This window comes from Phycodurus eques, chromosome 5 (genome assembly GCF_024500275.1).
Source record: "Phycodurus eques isolate BA_2022a chromosome 5, UOR_Pequ_1.1, whole genome shotgun sequence".
Classification (NCBI taxonomy): Eukaryota; Metazoa; Chordata; class Actinopteri; order Syngnathiformes; family Syngnathidae; genus Phycodurus; species Phycodurus eques.
In genome coordinates, this window is record NC_084529.1 from 28,152,098 (window position 1) to 28,174,039 (window position 21,942).

At 40.3% G+C, this 21,942-nt stretch overlaps 1 protein-coding gene across 4 annotated transcripts in view; it reads right to left on the reverse strand.

Annotated features, from left to right (window-relative positions):
* Nucleotides 1-296: 296 nt before the first annotated feature.
* The window catches only part of myrf (myelin regulatory factor), a 31,603-nt gene continuing 9,957 nt past the window's right edge, over nucleotides 297-21,942 (reverse strand). For 2 of the 4 annotated variants that reach the window (XM_061676933.1, XM_061676935.1), the window contains exons 2-27: nucleotides 17,007-17,097; nucleotides 16,569-16,874; nucleotides 15,392-15,453; nucleotides 14,306-14,531; nucleotides 13,317-13,417; nucleotides 13,068-13,182; nucleotides 11,660-11,855; nucleotides 11,488-11,564; nucleotides 10,483-10,593; nucleotides 10,300-10,405; nucleotides 8,418-8,618; nucleotides 8,176-8,284; nucleotides 7,927-8,036; nucleotides 6,923-7,083; nucleotides 6,762-6,834; nucleotides 6,605-6,687; nucleotides 6,161-6,229; nucleotides 5,966-6,052; nucleotides 5,725-5,792; nucleotides 5,242-5,316; nucleotides 4,488-4,718; nucleotides 4,286-4,379; nucleotides 4,088-4,150; nucleotides 3,132-3,237; nucleotides 2,963-3,037; nucleotides 297-1,998 (exon numbers count right to left, since the gene is read on the reverse strand). In XM_061676933.1, the coding sequence (XP_061532917.1) occupies nucleotides 1,918-1,998; nucleotides 2,963-3,037; nucleotides 3,132-3,237; nucleotides 4,088-4,150; nucleotides 4,286-4,379; nucleotides 4,488-4,718; nucleotides 5,242-5,316; nucleotides 5,725-5,792; nucleotides 5,966-6,052; nucleotides 6,161-6,229; nucleotides 6,605-6,687; nucleotides 6,762-6,834; nucleotides 6,923-7,083; nucleotides 7,927-8,036; nucleotides 8,176-8,284; nucleotides 8,418-8,618; nucleotides 10,300-10,405; nucleotides 10,483-10,593; nucleotides 11,488-11,564; nucleotides 11,660-11,855; nucleotides 13,068-13,182; nucleotides 13,317-13,417; nucleotides 14,306-14,531; nucleotides 15,392-15,453; nucleotides 16,569-16,874; nucleotides 17,007-17,097 (3,077 nt within the window). In that variant the 3' untranslated portion in view covers nucleotides 297-1,917. The remainder of the gene's footprint in view (nucleotides 1,999-2,962; nucleotides 3,038-3,131; nucleotides 3,238-4,087; nucleotides 4,151-4,285; nucleotides 4,380-4,487; nucleotides 4,719-5,241; nucleotides 5,317-5,724; nucleotides 5,793-5,965; nucleotides 6,053-6,160; nucleotides 6,230-6,604; nucleotides 6,688-6,761; nucleotides 6,835-6,922; nucleotides 7,084-7,926; nucleotides 8,037-8,175; nucleotides 8,285-8,417; nucleotides 8,619-10,299; nucleotides 10,406-10,482; nucleotides 10,594-11,487; nucleotides 11,565-11,659; nucleotides 11,856-13,067; nucleotides 13,183-13,316; nucleotides 13,418-14,305; nucleotides 14,532-15,391; nucleotides 15,454-16,568; nucleotides 16,875-17,006; nucleotides 17,098-21,942) is intronic. The other 2 variants (XM_061676934.1, XM_061676936.1) reach the window with 2 other exon arrangements.

Sequence of the window (21,942 nt, forward strand, 5' to 3'; positions counted from 1 at the left end):
CGTACCGATTTACAGCAGGGCATAATATGCTCTTTATTTAGTCTTTCAGGTTTCACCAAACCTCATTTTAGTCATAATAGCGCATTCTTTCCAAACCGAAAGGCTTCAAACATTGCAAATACATCAAAGTAAAGATTATTAAACAAGCTATAAAATTTAAAAATGGCGTATGTTGCCACAAAATTATCTTTTTATTTTTGGGCACCTTTCAGATACAAATCAGGGTAAAATGACTTAACGAACTAAACCTTGGCTGTTGTCTGCTGTCCACAAGAAAGATGAGCACTTAGCTTACCTTTATTTCTTTATTTATGTATATGTTTATGTATTCATTTATTTGCTTTTACAGTATTACAGCATTTTCTTGACATAAAAAGCTCTGGAAAAGTGGTGACAAAGTGGACTCACTAGTGATTTAAGTATTCAAGTTAGTTATATGGTATTTTAACTTCACATTTCATCATTAATCTTGTTCTGAGTAGCTAAAGTTGAATTTTATGTAGACAGCAACAACAAAAACATGGACTTTAAAAACAATATGATAACACAAAAATTAGCATCTGTTTTAAACACAATGCTGCCACACAGTTACATGTAATGCAGTTCTACTGGAGTATCTAAAGCTGACGAGCAGAGCAAGAGCAATTCATTACTTATATACAGTGTATATATACACAGTGTGAAAAGTGCTACAGTGGTTTCATTTATGCTAGCTGGTGCATTATAAATAAGCAAAAGTACTACACAACCCATAAGTAACAGAAAGAATCTTGCTCTGAGTATTCATATTATGGTAAATACATTGTTTTCTCTGATGGCTGTTTTTCCTATAGAAGGTATTGAATTTGTCTGAAAACCTATGTGTGGACAACTAAAAACACAACATTTGAGAACAAGACAAGAATGTTTTTAAATCGGAAAACATACCCAACATTATATCACCCATATTAAAATTGTTACAAGACGGTGCAGATTATTCATTGTAGTGTGAGAGACATATTTTAAACAGTGATGTTATAGTCATTTCTGGAGTGTCTTGCAGCTTTATAATCACTGATGAAAATGTGGGAAAGGATATATTTTTTTGGGGGGGGTGGAGTGGAAAAGCAAAATGTTCGCACATTACCAGCATAAGCAAATTTCAGTGTGAGCTATTCCAGTGTTGTTGTTTTTGTTTCTGTGAAATATTGTCAGTGTTTGACATATTTTATTATAATCATCTATGGAATTTCCAGTTACTAACCATTTATTCATCCAGTCTTAACACATGTAACTGAAGAAATGAGCATGACTTGGTCCCCTCAACAACAGACAAGCATAACCATATTTGTGCAGTAATGCATACATTATCAGTTTTATGCAGGATTCTGATATTTTGAATATGCCATTAAGAGGAAAAGTGTTCTCATCTGGATGCACAGTATTCTCACAAACTGAGGCAAAAGATACCAAGGAAGTAGCAGTGTGAACTATTTGAGGTAAAATGCAGGTTGCAGCCATACCTAGCTGTACCTTTAAACTCACCAGTGTATGAACGTATTCATGTTTTGAGGTGACGCTAGTTTCAGTGTACATATAGTCATCAAAAATGTGTACAGTGTCACCCAGAGAATTCTGGTGCACAGTACGATGTGTTTGTGATCGATAATTTCAGTTCAAAATTCTCAAGCATCATTTCACGGTGGCATTAAACTGTGGTGCAACACAGTTGTCAATCAATCGCAAACATTTCCAGACGCAAACAACAGACGATGACAGCAAAAGGAGATGTCGATCCGAGCGAGACAACATGACGTGCAGTGATATATAGTTTTACATGACTTTTTAAAAAAAGAATGTACAATAATGAGACAAAATCCACAGGTGGATGTGGCTCGCTCTAAGGCACAAGGAAGTGGGCAGGCGTCCTCTCACATCTCACACGCAGCTGCTTTCAATGACAAAGTGGTAGTCTGAGTAGGAGGTCATTTCTCCCTCGGTGGCACAACTCATTCCATCCTGTCAGTAAACAAAAATCAACAGAAATAAAAACAATGAATGGTATATGTAAGTCGATTCACTTTTAAATACCTCGTAATACCAGAAGAACGCTTATTATAAAATCACAGCATTTATAGAAATAGAAATGTTTTCTCCCATAACAGTATCAGGATCCAGTGCCACTGTTGTTATTATCAATATGACGATACATGACAATCTCCGTGTAAACCAACAAGTTAAATATTAAGGAAAGCAGTATTTAAAAAAATACATAAAATTAAAATAAAATACAACCCCCCACAAATAATAAAATAAAACCCATCCAACCAACCATCCATTCTCTATAGTGCCTGTCTTCATTCGGGTCATGAGTATGCTGGAGTCTATCCTAGCTAACTTTGGACAAGAGGCGAGTTACACCCTGAACAGGTTGCCAGTCAATCACAGGACACATACAGAAACCATTCAACCATTCAAACTCACACTGGTCAATTTAGAGTCTACATTAAACCTAACATACATGTTTTGGGAATGTACTGTAGGTCAGTGCCAGAGTATTTGGTGAAAACCCACGCACGCATGAGGAGAACATGCAAACTATATACTTCAAAGCTGAAGCCAAGATTTTAACCCGGGACCTCTTGTCTATGAGGTAGACATGCCATCGACTAGTTCACCAGGCTGCAAATAAAATAACAAATCAACAAAAAACACAAAATAATAAAAACACAAACACGAATCTGTTGTGTGCACAAATTATACAAATAAACGGAACAAAGTAATGATGTAAAACAAAAGTGTTCGCTCATGATTTACCATAACAAATAACCCTGAGCATCTGCAAATTAATACAAATATTGATAACTGATTATAGTGTATCGACATGAGATAACCGCACAAGATATTGCAGCGCTGCATTAATATTTCGTCCCACGCCTTCTTGATTCCCAGCCAGTCCCGAGCTAATTTCAAGTATACTCACAGACGAGGAGACACGAAAGTGATAGGTGATGTCCTGGAAGGACAGCAGAGGCACTGACCACAAGTGATGAGTTCCCTTAAAGAGGAAATTTAACAATCAGCTAACAAAGCAGAAGGAAATTTGACTAGAGTGAAAATGTGTTGTGATTTTATGATCAAACATGTTGTACCTGTGTTGATGTTTGTTCTCCACTGTACAGCTCTGTGTCAGTGTGATTTGGACAAAGACGTCCTTTGGTGGCTCTACATTGTTGGATCCACACACTGTCAGTGGACCTGAAAATCAAATGACTAGGCTTCAATATATCCCTGTACGTGCATATTATGTGGTCAAAGTCATTTTTTCTTTGCATTTTTTAAACATATTTTCCCCTCATTTATGTTCTTTGTGCGCCACCATCTGTATTGAAATAACTCCTTGAAAATAAATGCCCTGTTGTTGCAATGCATGCATACTAATTACAATAATATACAGTTTCTTTGTCAGCATCATGACAAAGATCTCTCAGTTTGTGGCACCTGATGACTGACTCTGTTTTAGCATCACCAGCTTCGCTGGTTTCATACTGCATCCAATAAAAGGAACCACATACAGTATACGTTAATGTAGGTCAGTGAGTGATTCTCAAAGTGTAGTACGAGGGCTAAGTACAGTTCAGTTATATTTAACTTTTTAGTACAATACATTTGCATTTTATCCTTAAGAACTGTTTGTTTTTAAACATTTATTTAGGTCATTTTTTAAATGTAATTTGTATGTGCAATACATTTTAATTGAGTCATTATTTAAGTACAGTATTGTTTTATTTTTTAAATGTTAATATTCAAACTGCATAATGTTACAGTAGCAATGACATTAAATATACTTAATACTATAACAATAATAAATTCCTCACTCATTTTTGATGAACACTTAGGCCTACTACACGGTTGTATCATAGTGTTGGTCATAATGGTGCTACTGGGAGAGCCAACAATGTTTCTTAGGTGGTACAAAATGTAGAAATAGTCATAGTAATTGATGGGGGTTACCAATTTAAGATGGTATTGTGCAAATAAATGCAATTTATTCCATAAAATCCATTCTTGTAGCCATGCAAATAGTGTGATGCATTCATATACTCACATCATGTGCAAAGTGAGTTGTGATAGTGAAGAATTTGTGTTTCCATGGAGGGATATTGTGTAGCTAGAGCAAAAATACAAAAAAAGTAGCATGAGGATACAAAGGCCTGCTTTCAAAGTCTGAAAACACCAGAAGAAATAAAACGTAACTATACAGTAAAAAAAATAAAAAATAAAAAATTCAGACTACAATACACACCTGCAGCTTTTGGGGGTTTTACATTGTTGTGTTGTGATTTCTTGGTCCGTCTCCACTATATGAAGACCGGTCAGAGATGGAGTTGATCTTCCTCCTGGAAAGATAAGCACAGCATTCCGGTGTATACTATGTAGATCAGCTGTATTTATTGCAGACAAACATTCTGCTTCACCGTGTTTGCGTGCTACTCTTGAGAATTTACCTTTTAAATATACACTGCGCTGTCTGCGTGGTGGTGGTTGCTGCCCGCCAGGCAGACGGTTGGCGGCTCCCGCTCCATCCAAGTCTGTCGATGGAGGCCTTTTGGACTTGGCCAGGTACAGCGGCGCAGACGTGTGACTGAGACGGTTTCTGTTGCGTCCATCCTTGTCCATTATTCTGGACTTGGCCTTCTTATTAATGATGCCTGGTGTGGGAACCAAGTTGTCTGGAGCTGCAAAACACAGATCATTATTTATTCCTCTTAATTCATTCAATAATAAATAATTTCGTTGTAGTTTCATAATATCATTCCTTAAATTTGCACCTGTATGGAACACAAATACACTCAATGGTCTTTTGATTGATACTGTCAGAGAGGTATTAATTTAACAATAGTTTGTCTCTCTCATGTAAGAAATATAAACTACACCCTGTGTGAGGCAGTTCGATTTGCAATCTATACCCACAATAAAAAATATATATACTGTTATATTAATAAGCAAAATAATAAACAGGTTAAATTGATGACCACAAACAAGGAACATAATATTAAATTAATAACACAATAGTAAGTATACATTTAAATGAATACCTCACTGGTAGTGTCACTTTGAACTGAGCTTCACTGAGGCAGATTTTTTGATACAGTTGTTGCATTGAATCTCATATGGATGGGGCAGGTGTTCCGAATGTTGAATGACCGGTGAGTGTTTATCATGGTGTAAGATGTGATTTTTGGTGAGTAGCTCTCTTACCTGCAGCAGATTGGTTGTTATTTAATGTCACAATGGTTGAGGATTGGTTGTTCGAGGCTGTGGTCGAACAGCAAGCTGTCAAGAAAGCAGATTTGTCCCATGTAAGTGAAGTAAAAGTATTCTGAAAGCACTTTTATCGATCCATTCATTTTCTCGACTGCTTATCATCCGGGCTGTGCTGGAGCCTATCCCAGCTGACTTTGGGCGAGAGGTGGAGTACAACCTGGACTCCTCGCCAGCCAATCGCAAAGCACATTTGGACAAACAACAATTCACACCGAAGGATAATTTAGAATCTTCGATGAAACTAACATGCATGTTTTTGGAATGTGAGAGGAAACCGGAGTACCCCCCCAAAAAACACACACATGCACAAAGAGAACCTCTAAATTCCAAACCTCAGACCCCCAACCTCAGAACTGTGAGGCGTATGTGCTAACCAGTCACCTTCCACTTTTATGAAAGCTCCAAAATATGTTTTACCTGATGCAGGCGTCGTGGAAAGCAGAACAAATGGACTCTTGTGTGAGGATCCCATTGCAGCTCTTGACCTGCACCAACCACATTGTATACATGAACTGCACATTAAACCACATTACTATTCATGATGGCAATGTATTTTCAGCCAAGATTGGAAGAACCCATGGAGTCAAAGACAGAATTTCAAGAGAGGATCAGAAAATCAAAGCAGAACTGTAGCAGGGAAGAGAGGCATGCATCGTACCATGAACATGCAGGCGGACAGAAAGTGACAGTGGCAGTGAAGATGGGTATCCAAGAGACGGAGAGAGCACATGGGTAGGAAACAAAGCTACAGCAGACAGGCACAGATCACATATAGAGAAATATTAAAGAAGGATGTATCAAAAACATACATTTTTTTTACTGGAAAGGTATGCAACTGAAAACACTGACATACCCATCTTTGTCTGTGACGTCTCCTCTATGATGAAGAGTCAGTACGTAAAGGATGGACATGGATATGACACTGCGGGGGGGATTAAGATTTAACAATTAAGATTCAATCCATTTATAGTTACATTTTCTTTCTTGGGTTATGCCCAATAGAATTTTTTTTCAAGTCTATCCATACTTATGTGTGTAAGTTATTCAAGGTGACATGAAAATGCATTTAAAGATTTGAGTGTGCATGCCAAAGCAACAACATCACACAAAAACATTTTGCAAAGGAAAGTTATAAACACAAAAATTGCTGGTTTTGTTCAAAACACGTCTGGTCTTGGGTTCAAAGTGAAAACACTTTGTCAGTCAAATGCAGTTTTCCAAAGGCCACCATGCATACAAAACATTACAAAAAAATAAATAAATACACATATCCGTGTGAATATTGCCTCTGTCTAACCTGAAGGCCATGACGATGACGAGGGCCAGGATGCTCCCCTGCATGAACTTCTGACTGATACAACCTTGATCTGGAAGTGGGCTCTGTAAAAGGTCACATAAAACTAAACATCTTGCTGCTACGACAATACCAATGCCATGTATGTATCCCAGCAGACCTTGCTCCCAGGTTTGACCGTCTTCTTTTTGTGGGGACCACTTCCTGTCCTGCTAAAATAACTTCCTGACTGGCTGCAAAGAAAATGACAACACTTGATTGATTAGATGTTACATCCTTGAAAATAGGGACGTACTCCTGCATGCACCATCGCGCTCTCACCTGACCGTGCCTCCGCTCACGGTGCTCTTCATGCTATCGAGACGTCGCAGCTTGGCCAGTTTGCGGCTCCAGCGCTCCAGTTCGTCTATTCGGGTCTCGAGGTTGTCTGTCAGCTTGCATAGCTCCTTCACCGCACCCACGTTCTCCATGAAGATGCGCTCCTTGTCAAAGAGAAAATTGGAGATAGAGAAATATTAGCGTTTTTGGAAGAAGTACCTGCGTTTTACCTCTACCAAGGAGGTTTCATTTGAGATTTGATCGTTTGTGTTTGATATCAATTGTTTAATACCGACTGAGAATCTACATGTGATGATGTCTATCAAAAATCACCAGTGTTGTTTTATACACGTTAGGGCCACTGGTATTGTAGTGTGGTAGCTGATGTGGGATCAATTCACACAAAATGCACCATTTGCAATTGTGTGATTGGACGGATTGGATGGATGCAGGGGGTAGAAGCTGACCAATGTTCATCTGATTCTGATACGAATGTATCTCTGTTGATGATCAACTCTGTTGGAATTTATTTAAAAAAGGAAATAAAAAGTTTCCTGCCCTACAGTTGATCATAGATGGAATTGCAGTAAGTGTGTTGTAGTTGACACACACTTCTGTAGAAGTGGATTGGAAGATTATTGCCTTGATTTTTCAATTGAAGCAGATGGATATGCCTATGTAATGGGAGCCAGCTAGGCTATGCGGGGTATACTGTGAGAAACGGTTAGTTCAACGGTCAGGAAACTCGACTCCCAATAATAACACAGTGGCAGTGTGGGTTCGAAGGATTGTCACTGTCGTAGTGTAATGCAGAGGCAATACTAGTTTGTTACGTTCACATACAAAAACTACTGAACACATATGCAAAAACTTATCCCTTGGGCTTTGCAGAGGATTAAGGGTGTTTCGAGAGCAGTGGACAGTTCAAGGACACTTGGCTCAGGAAATAAACATATCTGCTGAGGTGATACCGCAGCTAAAAACGAATACAGCGGTGTTACTGTTACCTTGTTGACAACTAAAAGGTTGGGAATGGTTTCACCGTTGGCGCACACAACATCACCCCCCTCCTTGACTGCCTCAGGTAAGATTTGTTGGACTTCTTGAGCAATCACCCCTGGAGGAGAACATGTTGGTATAGTATAGAGGGAAAAATACACATCCAACACCCATGAAGCACAACGCATGCAGTCATTAGGATAGTGACCACGATATACAGAAAGTGATGAAATGAGATGAGTTACTATGTTTGTTACCAGTCTCTGCAGTGTTCTCTATGCCGACGGTGGCAGCAAACTCGGGCTTGTATTGATAATGGACCAGCCTCATCTGAGAAATCCGTTTCAAATTGTCTGTGGTGTCCACCTACACGCACACGGAACAACAACCAAGCAGATGCAGATGGGATGAAAACACAGATGAATGGATCAAGGCAGGAATGATTCACGATGACAAGGAAGGAATGACAAAACACACACACACACACGAACATCCTGACCTCTTGTACATTCTCTTTGGCTCGGATGTCAGACGGATGCACAAGGGAGCCCATGACCTTGACATTACCGTGGACAACAAGGGCCTCGTCCGGCCGGTCTGTGTTGATGCCGACTCTCCCGTGATGGTAGACTGAGTCGGGTAATTGGCCTCGCTGCCACAGCACATCTGAGTCACTTTCAAATTGGCCTGGGTTGGATGCCTGTGGCCGACAGATGTGGCAGAAGTGCAAAGAAGCTATCGTTGAGTTATTTTAAACGACAAGCTAAAAATGTCCATATAGACACAATGGACAAAAGTATCGGGACACATTCAATGAGGTTTATTAGCAACAAAAGTACAGTGAAAAAGTATTATCCTCTGAGGGATTAAATTCCCTGTGAAGTCAATTCATAGATTTGTTTCTAAATACATTAGATTATGGCGTTGGAGTCATGTGACACATGTTTTCCCGTTTACATAGAAAATAATTGCTGAAAACGTGCAAAGACAGAACTATGTAGTACTGAATTGTGGCACTAGAGTGTTAAACTGTTCTTCACCATTTCAATTTTATTGGGAGTCCGGAATGAGTCCCCCCTCCCCCACTATATAAGCACTTGAGCGGCTTCGTTTACATGAGCGATTAGCCGGCACAATTGTGACATGCAGTTAGCTAACTAGCTAGCTATGCCTATACCTCTAAAAGTGCATCTTCCCTTCGGATAGTCTGCTGGTTTGGCTGCTTTATAATGCATCTCGTTGTCAGCCGCTCGTGTGTGCACGTCACACAGAGAAAGGCAGAAGTACGAGAGGAAAAAAAGGTCCGACGTGACAGTCAATGTGTGGAACGGGGCTTCGGGCTCAAATGGTCGTTTTTGAGCGCCGTGTGTGCGCGAACATCATAGAGAGAAAGACGGAAGAGCGATGACAGACAGACAGCATATGGACCGGGGCTTTGCGCTGGCGTGGCAGCTTTCAAGTGCCTCGTTGTCGTCACGGCGCATTTCCACGCCGCTTTAAGCGGACATTTTTTCGTTGCTCAAATAAGTAGTTACAGTATGTGTAGACATAAGAAAGTTCTTAAATAATTCGCATCCATTTTTGAGGTCACAGTCGTGATATTTGATCGCCAGTTGACAGTTGGGTGTGATTTCACACATTCAGCGGACGCGCCCACATTAAGAGTGGAGACATTGGCTTGATTTTTCACAATTTTGAAGCCTCATTTTTTTAATCATTCAAATTTGCCAGGGTTTTAAACAAACCTGTCCAATTCAGAGGACATTTATTATGTATTGTATGTTTTATAGATGCAAAACAGGTGACCAACTCCATACTTTGCTCAATTTTCACATCCTATAAGTCACTGTTTCGCAGCCTTTATTGTGCCATGGCCACATATTTTACGTTAACAAAATCTCACAACACAGACCCACAGAAAAAAAGAAAAGAAAGAAAGAAAGAATTGTGATCTTGTCTCAATTTATACACATTTGTACTGGCAGAGTTCTGCTATCTAGTGGAAGAGCATCTAATTGTTCTGCTTGTCCATATAAATCACTGGCATAAACAGATGAACAAAGAAAAAAAAATATCTGACTAATTAAGTCAAATTGTATAATTTCACACAATAATGTGGCACGACAGTGTTTGGGAATCACTGTGATAGGTGAAGTTGCAGCTGTCCGAATACTTTTGTCCATGTATGTCATATTACACGAGCCTATAATGTAAATGTACATATACATTGGATTGACTATTTACTGCATTTTATTTTGACATTACAGAAATTATACCTCAGCCACTCAAAGGAGAGGAATAGAATGAGAGAAACTACAAAAGAATGTCATGCAGAAAAAATGACTGACAGCTGATAAGATTGCTGTAGGAGGCAGACAGACATGGCTGGACGTTACCCTGACGATGATCCTCTCAGACACATGAGCAGCCACAGTGTAGGTCTGACTGTGGGACTGAGCATGCAGTGCCACCACCAGCATGAAATACCTGCAAGGACAACATACGCAGCACCACTTAGGACCCGTGGCGCTCTGAATGTAACTGAAGTGAATCGAGACACACACCTCTGGTCAGGATTTGGTTTCCCTTTCTTCCTCATGTTGTTTGCTGTGGTTTCGCTGAAATGGAGCCGCCCCACTGTCACTTTTGTGACTTGCTCTGGGGGCAAGGAGACCCTTCACGGAGAGAAAAGTCATGAGAACATCATGAGCTTTATTACCTCTGCCAAGGAGGTGAGGTGATTTTTTTTTGTGTGTCCAACTTTGCGACTACAGTTTTTGATAAAGCACCTGGGATTTTATATAAGAATACGGTAAACCGCAGTTCGCTACTCACAAATTCATCTACTTGCGTTTTATCTGTAGTACGTATTCACTGAAAAACTCACCTCTTTGCATTTTGTGCACTACCTAAAGACGCCACAAGAAGGCGCCACGGTAAGTAAGATACATTTCGCAAACATTTTTGTATTTATGTCTTACTGTTTTATTGCCTTCCCGACAGGTATGATTTTGCTCTGCTGAGTGTGTATTAAAAAAAACTTAAAATATACGATGGAGGTCTCGTTATTGCTTGATGATTGGTATTTTTCGCAAAGAAAAAAATGCACTTTTTTCAAAATGAAATAATTTGTAAGGATTTACTTTCAGGATACACTTGTGAAATGAGTTTGAAATTATATTAAAGTGTTTTGGGATCATAATGTAATTTGTGGTATATTTACCGTTAACTATTAATATGGGCACTTATGAAGAATGTTTGGGGCATCAATTACTTGGGTTTTTCCACAATTTGTGGCAGGGCTCGGTCCCTTTACCCTGTGAATAGCTGGGGTTTACAATATGTATTTGCATGGGTGCTCCTATTAATATTTCACAGTCATAAAAATGATCAAAAATCTATAAAAAAAAAAATCGATAAATCTATATCTTTGATGACATAAAAATGAGGAAATCATATCGCTGTCAAATGTTATTTGTTATGAATCATTGAATAGAACATATTATTGAAAATATGTGCGCTGATTCTTTTTTTCATCATAGTGTAAACCCAATGAGTTCCCGACTTACAGAACTGGCTTGAAAGGCCTCTTGCTTCGATCTGACTGTGACTGCTCCACATTGATGGACTGGTTCATGGCCTCCACCTTGCAATCCAGAGAAGGAAACAAAAAAATATACTAAATAAATTTCATGAGAGGCCCCTTTTAACAGGATGGCATCTGTAACTACAGTCCCTCACTTTCACTCCGTTGAGTTTCAGATAGAAACAGTCGATGGGCTGAAGGCCTTCACTTGTCTTGACGAACTTGGGATCTCCTAGCATGCCTACGTACACCGTCACCTGGAAGTGGTTCTTCTTCTGGCACACAAAAGCATCGTCGGACAAGGAGAAGTTGAAGCCTTTGTCAGCGTCAACTCTGTAGGTCGGCATCGGACTAAAGACACGGTGACATAAGAAGAATGTGTGAAAAATGCTGCATCATAGAGATTGGACATTTACATTGACGGTGGAAACGGAAATCTATTTTTAGTAACAAGGGCCAACAGCCATCCATTTACCATACTGCTTATCTTTATTAGGGCTAGGGTTGAGCAGGAGCCTATCCTAACTGGATTTGGGCAAAAAGGTGGGGTACACACTCGACTAATCATGAGCCAATCACAGGGCACAGACAGACAAACAACCATTCACATTCCTATTCATATATGGGAGAATTTGGAGTTTTTAATTAGCCTAACATTCATGTTTTTGGGATGTGGGACCCTCAGAAAATCCTCAAAGGTTCACGGCGAACAGGCAAACTCCACGCAGGCAGGGTGGAGCCCGGATTTGAACCCCCAAGCGTAGAACTATAAGGTAGAACTGCTGTCCACTAGTCCACCGTGCTGCCCTCTGTAAGAGCACAAACCACTAAATACAATTTAGAAACCATCCAAAACTAGTCAGAGTTTGGAGGACTTCTTAGCGAGTTCGCCTCAGCGAACATCGACAGAACGACCTCAGAGTGTTTCACTTATTCTGTGGCTTTATGATGTCGTCACTGCAGGATAACATTGATGGTAAACAGGAAAGCTGTAATGATGACCAAAGAAAGGGAACCAAAAAAGTTACTTATTTTGGCATAGCACAGCCATGCACACACTTTCCATTATTTCCTCCATCCATCCACCATGCTACCCCCATGATTTCTGAAGATTTTTTTATTTTTATTTTTCAAAATCCAAACACATCCGATGCTACGTTACAGATTGTGTTGGACCTTAGATGGCCCCGGAGATTCCTAAAATACATGCGACATCTTTTTCCATGCGTTGCCGTCCACTACTAAAAGGACTGGTCCGATCATTTTCACTCATGTCTTTCCTTTTCCACCATTGCAAAAGCACTCGTGTCAGCGTACGTGCGCACTAATTTCTTCCTTCACTCTCCTCCTCCCTCCTCACGATGTCTTTCTTAATCGAAACCCTGCGCTGGATGTCTCCCCCGCATGGCTCACCTCTGAGGAATTTATAGACCTCTGCGGCTCAGCGATGCCAATTCTGTGGTTGAATTATCTTTTCAAACAATTATCATTCCTTTCCATTTTTGGCTGTTCTTTCTGTATTTTTCGCCCAAATAAAGATTTGCCAACATAAATTCCACCCACAGCTCTTTGCAGTTTGCATCATAAAGTGGCGTCCACTTGTTCTGCTGGTGAGGTTGCCACTTGATGCACTGATAATTTGGGTCCATGTATCCACTGTCTGCATCCTGCATCAAACCTGTAAGAAAACCATATGGTATAATATCAGGAACGAGCATAACACCCCTAGAATGTGCAAACTGTTCTGTTTTGTTAAAAGCAAAGAGTGGGTGAGGTAGAATAGGTGAGGAAGAAAGAAAGATGCCTGCCTACCTGGTTCTTGTTTGATGATACCTGTGAGGATTTGGGAATTGATAGTGCTGTTGGGTGAGTCAGAATGCTTCCTCTTTTTGGCCTGGTGAACAGGAATTCCACTGTTGAAACAAATGGAAACAAACATGATATCTGATCATTCCTTCTCTAAAGTATGTCAACAATATAGCAATCCCTCACTAACAGCGGAAAAAAAATCACAAGTGATTGATAGCACCGACACACGCACACACACACACACACACACACACAATGTTTTAAAAAATAACTGCTTATATGAATCGTTCAAACCAGGGGTCGCTGACCTTTTCGAAAATGAAAACTGCTTCTTGCGTAGGCTACTGATTAATGCGAAAGTCTACCAGTTTGATACACACTTCCGAAACAACAAATTTGCTCCAATTACCTTTAGTTACATATCATTCAAATTAATGATATTCTTCTATTTGAAGACGATGATGTTAATCATTTCTCATAATATTTATCAACAATGATTTAACAAGGTCAGAAAAAGGAAAATATGTTGCTGACCCTGGTTTAAGCTGCAAATATACCACAAACTATGATACGAAAGCAGTTTAAAAACATTTCATACACATTTTCTTAACCTTTCAAAACAAATGGCTCGCACACATTTTTATTTGGAAAAAAAAATGCACCTTATGTGCGCATGCAGCAAAGACTCTCCGTAACAACGCAGGCTAAACTTAACTCCTCCCCAACATACAATACAAAGCTCGTCTCTCAGTCAAGATATATCACTTTAACATACATTCTTGGACCAATGACTGTTCAGTACTACTTCCCTAATTAGACTGGGCTTTGGCACCATCTTGCCTTGGCGCCACCTTAAGTGCATTTCAGAAATATTACAAAAAAGTGAATTTACTTATTCAGCAAATAATGGAAGATAAGATAAAAAGTGAATTTGCAAATAGTGAACAGCGACTGTGGGAAGAATTATTGTATTTCTTTTCATCATCACTTACTCCTGCCCCTGCGGATGCTGCAGAAGCTGGTGGAGCATCTGTGCCTGCTGCAGGTCTCCTCCACCTGCACTCGTGGCTGGACCGATAGGATATTGTGATATTATAGGCTCAGGCTTCAGGTACATGTCACGGTGCATGCTGGGATAATGCCCATGAGGCGGAAGGGGTGGCGTCGGAGTCATGTGACACATGTTTTCCGGTGTCATGGTCCTGATCATGTGGGGATCTGAAAGAGACAGTGGCAGGTTTACACGATCATAAATAAGAAATGACCTTTTGTCCTCAAAATAATTTGTTTCACCAAAGATTTGTTCCACTTTTTAACAACCGTTTTATAGGACAGTCATTGAAATGTCAGCCAATTTCCTGAATGATTTACTTTTGTTATTTTTAAAATGTTATATGGATACTTCATCATTGTCAGTCCCATTGACTGGGAGAAATTACATTATCTTTCTATTGAAGACTAAGTGCATTTTGCATTCTTTCAAACTGGACCAGTGTCACTCAGATAACACTTCTCTACACCTTTGAACAAATGTATAAGAACAAGGTAAGTATGTGGACGTTTAGTTTCTATACAGCTTAAAACAATTCATTCTAAGAGGGACCACTTAAAGCGTTAAGTCTTACATAAAGAAAATGTAATGATTCTTCTTGTGGATTAAATAGTAACAGGTGCAAGCTGCTTTCAGTGTCTTGAAATATTGACTTATTTGCAGATCAGTTCATTTTCATCTCGTTTGAATGCCATAAAGTGATGCGTAAAATCACATCGATTTGATGTGTTACTCCGATGAGGCTCATTATTGTCCTCTCATTTGTCTGAGGGCAGACGGAATAACATTTATTGCATCTTTCTGTTTGTTTTGTTTGTCAGTCCATTTGGGAAGAAAAGATAGTTGCTACAGAAACAACGCACACTTTGATTCCTGCATTTTTCTGACATTACTTGTATATTACCTATATTATGTGTATCCCCGGTCTGTAGATGTGCTGTCTGGTGCGTTTATATTTGGAACACTACAGTGGTACCAACAACCACCGATACATTCCTAGTGTGTTCAGCATAAAGTAGGTACTCACCATTCACCTGTTGAGGAGAGTACGGCTCTGAGCTTGAGTCTGGCGGAGACTCAGGAAGAGTTCTAAAGAAATAATAATAATTGACAGTAAATGAATAGATTCATCTAGAGTATCATTCTTCAGTTTGTCAAAAAAAAGTGTATCTACATTTTGTGAAGTTTTTTTTCACAATACCTTATTTATATAGGATTGTGGGTTCCTTTAATGAATTTGACTCTGAGTCTGTTACTGCCTCTTTCCTGATGAAATGTCAAAGGGTGTGCATCTTGTTTCATGGGAACGGAAAATACAAAATAAATCCTTGACTTTTTCCTGAACAAATGACTTTTTTTGCTCCCATCCTTTCACATCATGGGTGGACAAATTATCGGCGGTGGGTCACATATGGCCCACTAATCCAGCCCATCGAGCTTTAGCTGATGAAGAGTGGTATCATATTTGTTGCTGTATTGCATCGGTCTCTCGTCTCAACACTTTTCAGCTCATCAGTATGGCACTGATATTAGTCATTCTTCGCAGAGGATAAAGAATATGTGACTGTGAGCGCTGTTATATTGTTTGTCTAGTTTTGTTCAATCCTTCGCTTAGAGGGTTACAGCACCGCAACATAGATGCTATTTAGTATTAGTGTTACGATAGCAGACTGAAAGGATAAGCTACTAAATACACAAATTCATTTTGTTTTATGTTTAGTTTGACAGTGAACTAACTTGGAGTGGCAATAAACAGCTCGATGCCTCTTTTTTGAAAAACTTTTCACTGTTTGCCAAAGTGCTGCTTTTTGTGGAGGTGAGTTCACTGCCACCATACAGTGCTCGCATCTGCACTCAAAAGTCAAAATATCAGCCGAATGACAGTTCGTATCTCGAAAAGCTCGGACGTCGAGTCACTCGTATCTCAAGGCACCACCGTAGAATAAAAAAGTACATCGTAATTTAAGGTTTTTGTTAGTATTTTTTAAAAGAAGATTGATTATAATGATTTATTTTGTTTTAATTCTAAATGACTATTTTACTATGGAAATTAACAGCTGTACATATTTTACAAAACGTCTTTTTTTTCTTTCTTTTTTTTTAAACCTCATCTACAAATGACCTGGCCCATCTGTCCAGTTTAAAAATCAAATTTGGCCCCTGAGCACAAAAGTTTGCCCAACCCTGATCTAAGGTGTTCTCACCCAGGGGCGTAGTGGCCTCTGTGCTCGGGTTTGACGTGAGCCTGTTGCTGGTGCTGCTGGTGTTGGTGGTGCTGCTGCTGTTGTTGGTGTTGCTGATGCTGACCCAGGCAGGGGTAGCTGTGCCGTAGGCTCAGGGAAGGACCTGGAGGGTATGCGTTTGGACAGTTTTGGGGTCCGGGGGGCGGGGCTCCCTGGCGGAGGGGAATCGGAGGGCTCACGCCACACACCAACCCCCCAGAGGAGGACACTCCTGCCTGGGGAGATGAGTAATTTGGTCCCGGGGTGCTGTGGACCTCTGAGAAACAGCTGGGAGACCGAAGAGAAAAAAGGGGGGGATTAGCCTTATCAGAGAAAACAAATTCCTTTGTAACGACATGATGTGTATGGGCAGTGTGTGTTGTTTTGACGTTGCCGGGTTGGCGTGTAGTCCCTACTGACATGTCAGTGCTATCGTCCTCCTTGCTGATGTACTCTTCCAGGATACTGGTGTCGATGTTGGCTGTATCCAGAGTACTGGTAATATCATGGCCTGGGGTAAAGGGGGAGGGGGTCAGAGAGAGGAGATGGAGAGCATCTGGGATTTAACAACAGGAATCTTTCAGCAACTCCACACACTGCCACGTGGTCTCTAGTTTTAAGGCAATCTCACTGTATGTCGTAATGACCAGTTTGTATCCTTTTCCTCCTTATCACAACTGACTTGATTAGATGGCATTTTCATGTACTGTATTTCAAAAAGGATAAACATGTACACGAAAGTCTATGATTTGCTTACTCGGGATGAGAGGTTACTTTCTAAGTATGTTAGTGGTTAACATTGTCTCATTCATAAACTGGAAACCTTCCCTCCTCAATTACACCAAACAGTTAATCTCGTTGGTACTTCATGACTGCACTCCAATGTCTGATACACTTTTCACAATTATTGAAATACTGTATTTCAATACGTTTCACATGTTGCCGTCTAATCCAGTGATTCTCAACCAGCAACAACAGCAACTCAATACTTCTTCATTAGATGGCTGACAGTACTATAAACCTGTGTATCTACCTGTTGCCATTCATGCAACAGACTAATTCATGGTTTTCTGCAAGTATGTCAGCTTTTCTTTCAATTAGACAAACCCAGATTGCACACAGAGTATGTCAGTTTGTCAGTGAATTGAGATGAGATCATCATTTTGTATACTTTGTGTAACATTTATGTAGGGTAGTGTGCTGTGAGATTTTTGTAATGTATAATATGTGCCTTGGCTCAATGAAGGTTGGGAATCACAAACATTCTCTGCTATTTGAGTGCAAGGTCTTTGTTTTTAACCCTTTATAAGACAAAGCCTCTCAAATCTTTAATGCATGACCTCACAAATAGCCTGATTTACTGAAAGTTTGCGCAGGCAAAAATGGTCACAAACTTAATTGCTCACGATGTAAAAGCTGATCTATTAACTGGGGGCACCCAAGATTACATCTGCCAAACGCAATGCGATTTATCAAACCTGTGACTAATTGCAATGGCTGATTTTGGATCTTTAACTAGTGTGTCTTATTAACAGGTACCCTAGACTGAAGGGTGGCCGCGGCAAGATATCAATGCCATGGGGACTAACACACCCCCATACCATCACAGATGCTGACTTTTTAACTTTGCGCTGATAACAATCCGGATGGTCCTTTTCCTCTTTGCCCGCAGGACACATCATTCATGATTTCCCCAAAACATATTTGAAATCTGGACTCGTCAGACCACAGCACACTTTTCTACTTTGCGTCAGTCCATCTTAGATGAGCTTGGGTCATGTTGCAGGTATCAAATTCAAAATGAGAGAATATTTGCAACAACAACAAAAAACCAAAAAACAACAATGTTCATCTGCTTGACTTGACTTGACTACTTGTCTTTGTAGTTTATTCAACTGAATGTAGGTTAAAAATAATTTTCAAATCACTGTATTCTGTTTTTATCTACATTTTACACATCTCAACTTCATTGGAATTGGGGTTTGTAGTTACACAAAGTGCATACAGTCACATCTAACCATATGCTACAGTATATAATAAAGCTTGATGATGATGTTTTTCTTATTCTTACAAACAACAGTTGGGTTCAACTGAGGTTTCTGTGTGTGTGTGTGTGTGTGTGCGTGAGTGCATGCAAGTGTGTGCGTGCGTGTGCGTGTCCATGTGTAGTTTGTTGAAACCGAGGGTTAGGACCTGTTTTACGCTGCATCGACAAACAACCGCAAGCCCTTTTTTTCTTATACATTTTATGGTAGATTACGCAGTTCACTCGGAGGAATTGCTGGGAATTCCAGTGTCATCAAAATATGCAAATTGTCCACCTTTTATCCTCTGCAAATGCATTTCTTCTAATTAGAAGAAAAATAAATTCATAAATGTATAATGTAATAATGTGACATCTAAGATCAAACCACCACATATATTCAAGGCATAAACCAGACCACATGTCCTTAACCAGATTAGGGTCCCACTGAATTTTATTGTGTCACATCAATCTTCACATTGCCATGTCAGGTCCTCTGCAACGTTTACCATGTTTACACTCTCTTCACTGCATAGAAGCAGATGGTAAATGTCTCCTGATGCATGCCAGGGCAGCGGGAGAAAAGCAGGATGGTTCCCCCTGAAATAAGATCCAGATGTGCACCCCACCCACAACAGCCGTAAATCTAAACTGGCAGGCCTGATAACGAAATACTACAGGGAGAGGGGAGGTTGAATAGATGGATGGTGAGGAGAATGGGGGCAAGGAGGACAAAATATAAGTTGGACATCCCAGGATGGAATGAAAGAAACTGTGAAGGAGAACTGCAAAGAGAAGATGAAACACGGTATGAAGTTTCACCACCTTTTTTGTCTAAGTGATGTCAACGACCTCCAGTCCAGAGTGCAAGCATAAGATCAACAAGTGATAGAAAACTGTCTCCAAAGGTTGCAATTGAACTATGACACACACTCATCCAGTTGAAAATAAGAAAAAAGAAAATTATAGTCATTGGCAAGTTGAAATGATGCAAGTTGGTAAACCATTGCTGCACTTGGATTCTACTCCATAAGAGGAGAATTAGGAATTTATCATTAATTCATTTATTGCAATACGGCAAAAGCATTTTTGCTGAACCTTTTGTCCAACAACAAAAAAAAAACAACAACTCTGAAGGAACGTATCCCTGTCCTCTAATTGACTCTTGCACACTAAACAGGACACTCTTGTTATGTTTTACAAGCAGTAAAAGTTATATAACTAAGATTTACTTAGCTAATGAATAGCACAGTTGTGTAATTTTTTTTAGGTTGTTGTCAGAGGGAGGCAGCTCATACCCTCAATACTATATACTATACTAAACTACACTACACTATACTTTACTCTGTATTATATATCTGCCTTAGCCATGGTAAGCCTGGATCAAATACTTGTGCTGTGTTATTTGGGTGGACCAGGCAAGGAAAACCATTTGTGTTATGTTAACATTAGAATCAGTGCTACGTATCTTTACTGTTCATGATTTGTGTGCAGTCCTCACACAAAAGAAACACAACAAGCATTTTTTGAAGACAATGATATTTTCCTTTTTTTTTTTTTTTTTTTTTTTGAACTTCTGCTTTAAGAACTTTGTCAGTAGTGATTAAATGTTGACATCTTAAAACACTTAAAATACAACAGAAGAAGTCTTCTTTTCCTTTGGGCTTGTCCCTTTAGGGGTCGCCACAGCACGTCATTCTTTTCCATGTAAGCCTATCTCCTGCATCCTCCTCCCTAGCACCAACTGCCCTCATGTCTTCCCTCACGACATCCATCAACCTTCTCTTTGGTCTTCCTCCAGCTCTCTTGCTTGGCGGCTCCATCTTCATCATCCTTCTACCAATATACTCAATCTCTCTCTTCTGGACGTGTCCAAACCATCGAAGTCTGCTCTTTCTAAGTTTGTCTCCAAAACATCTAACATTGGCCACCTTTTATCCTCCTTTTATCCTTTTATCCATCCCTCTGATGAGCTCATTTCTAATCCTATCCGACCTGGTCACTCCTATAGTGAACCTCAACATCTTCATTTCCGCCACCTCCAGCTCTGCTTCCTGTTGTCTCTTCAGTGCCAGTCTCTAATTCGTACATCATGGCTGGCCTCAGCACTGTCTTATAAACGTCGCCCTTCATCCTAGCCGAGACTCTTCTAACACACCTGAACCCTTCCTCCACCTGTTCCAACCTGCTTGTACCCACTTCTTCACTGTTGACCCTAAGTATTTAAAGTCCTCCACCCTCGCTATCTATTCTCCCTGTAGCCTCACTCTTCCCCCTCCACCTCTCTCATTCATGCAGATATATTCCGTCTCACTTTGGCTAATCTTCATTCCTCTCCTTTCCAGTGAATGCCTCCACCTTTCTAACTGTTCCTCCACCTGCTCCAAGCTTTCACTGCAGATCACAATGTCATTTGCGGACATCATGGTCCACGGGGATACCAGTCTAACCTCATCTGTCAGCCTATCCAGCCAAACAGGAAGGGGCTCAGGGCTGATCCCTGATGCAGTCCCACCTACACCTTAAATTCCTCTGTCACACCTAGAGCACACCTCACCACTGTTCTGCTGCCCTCGTACATGTCCTGTATTCTTCTAACATACTTCTCTGCCATTCCAGACTTCCGCATGCAGTACCACAGTTCCTCTCTAGGTACTCTGTCATAGGCTTTCTCTAGATCTACAAAGGCACACTGTAGCTCCTTCCGACCTTCTCTGTAATTTTCCATCAACATCCTCAAGGCAAAAAATGCATCTCTGGTACTTTTTCTAGGCATGAAACCATACTGTGGCTCATGAATACTCACTTCTGTCTAGCCTCTTTTCTATAACTTAATTGTGTGGCTCATCAACTTCATTCCTCTACACTTCCCACAGCTCTGCACATCATATCATCTTAAAAATGGGCACCAGCACAAGTTTCCTCCATTCCTCAGGCATCTTCTCACCCGCTAGAATTCTGTTGAACAAGCTGCCCAAAAAATCCAGAAGATGAGGACTTTGATGGATTTGTGGATGAGGATTGATCAAAAAATAACACGAGGACATTGTTAAATACTTCAATAAAGTACAACCTCACTCAGTTTTGCTCCCGCTGCCTTTTTAAAAACATTGTTTTAGCGTGCATGCATGCTAACGTATGTTTTAAGCTAGCATATGTTTTACCATGCCTGCGCCCAATTATACGGTGCGACTTATGTATGTGTTAAATACAGAAATAGACCACGTAACTGCGGCACGGTGACCGACTGGTTAGAGCGTCTGCCTCACAGTTCTGAGGACCGGGGTTCAATCCTCGGCCCCGCCTGTGTGGAGTTTGCATGTTCTCTCCGTG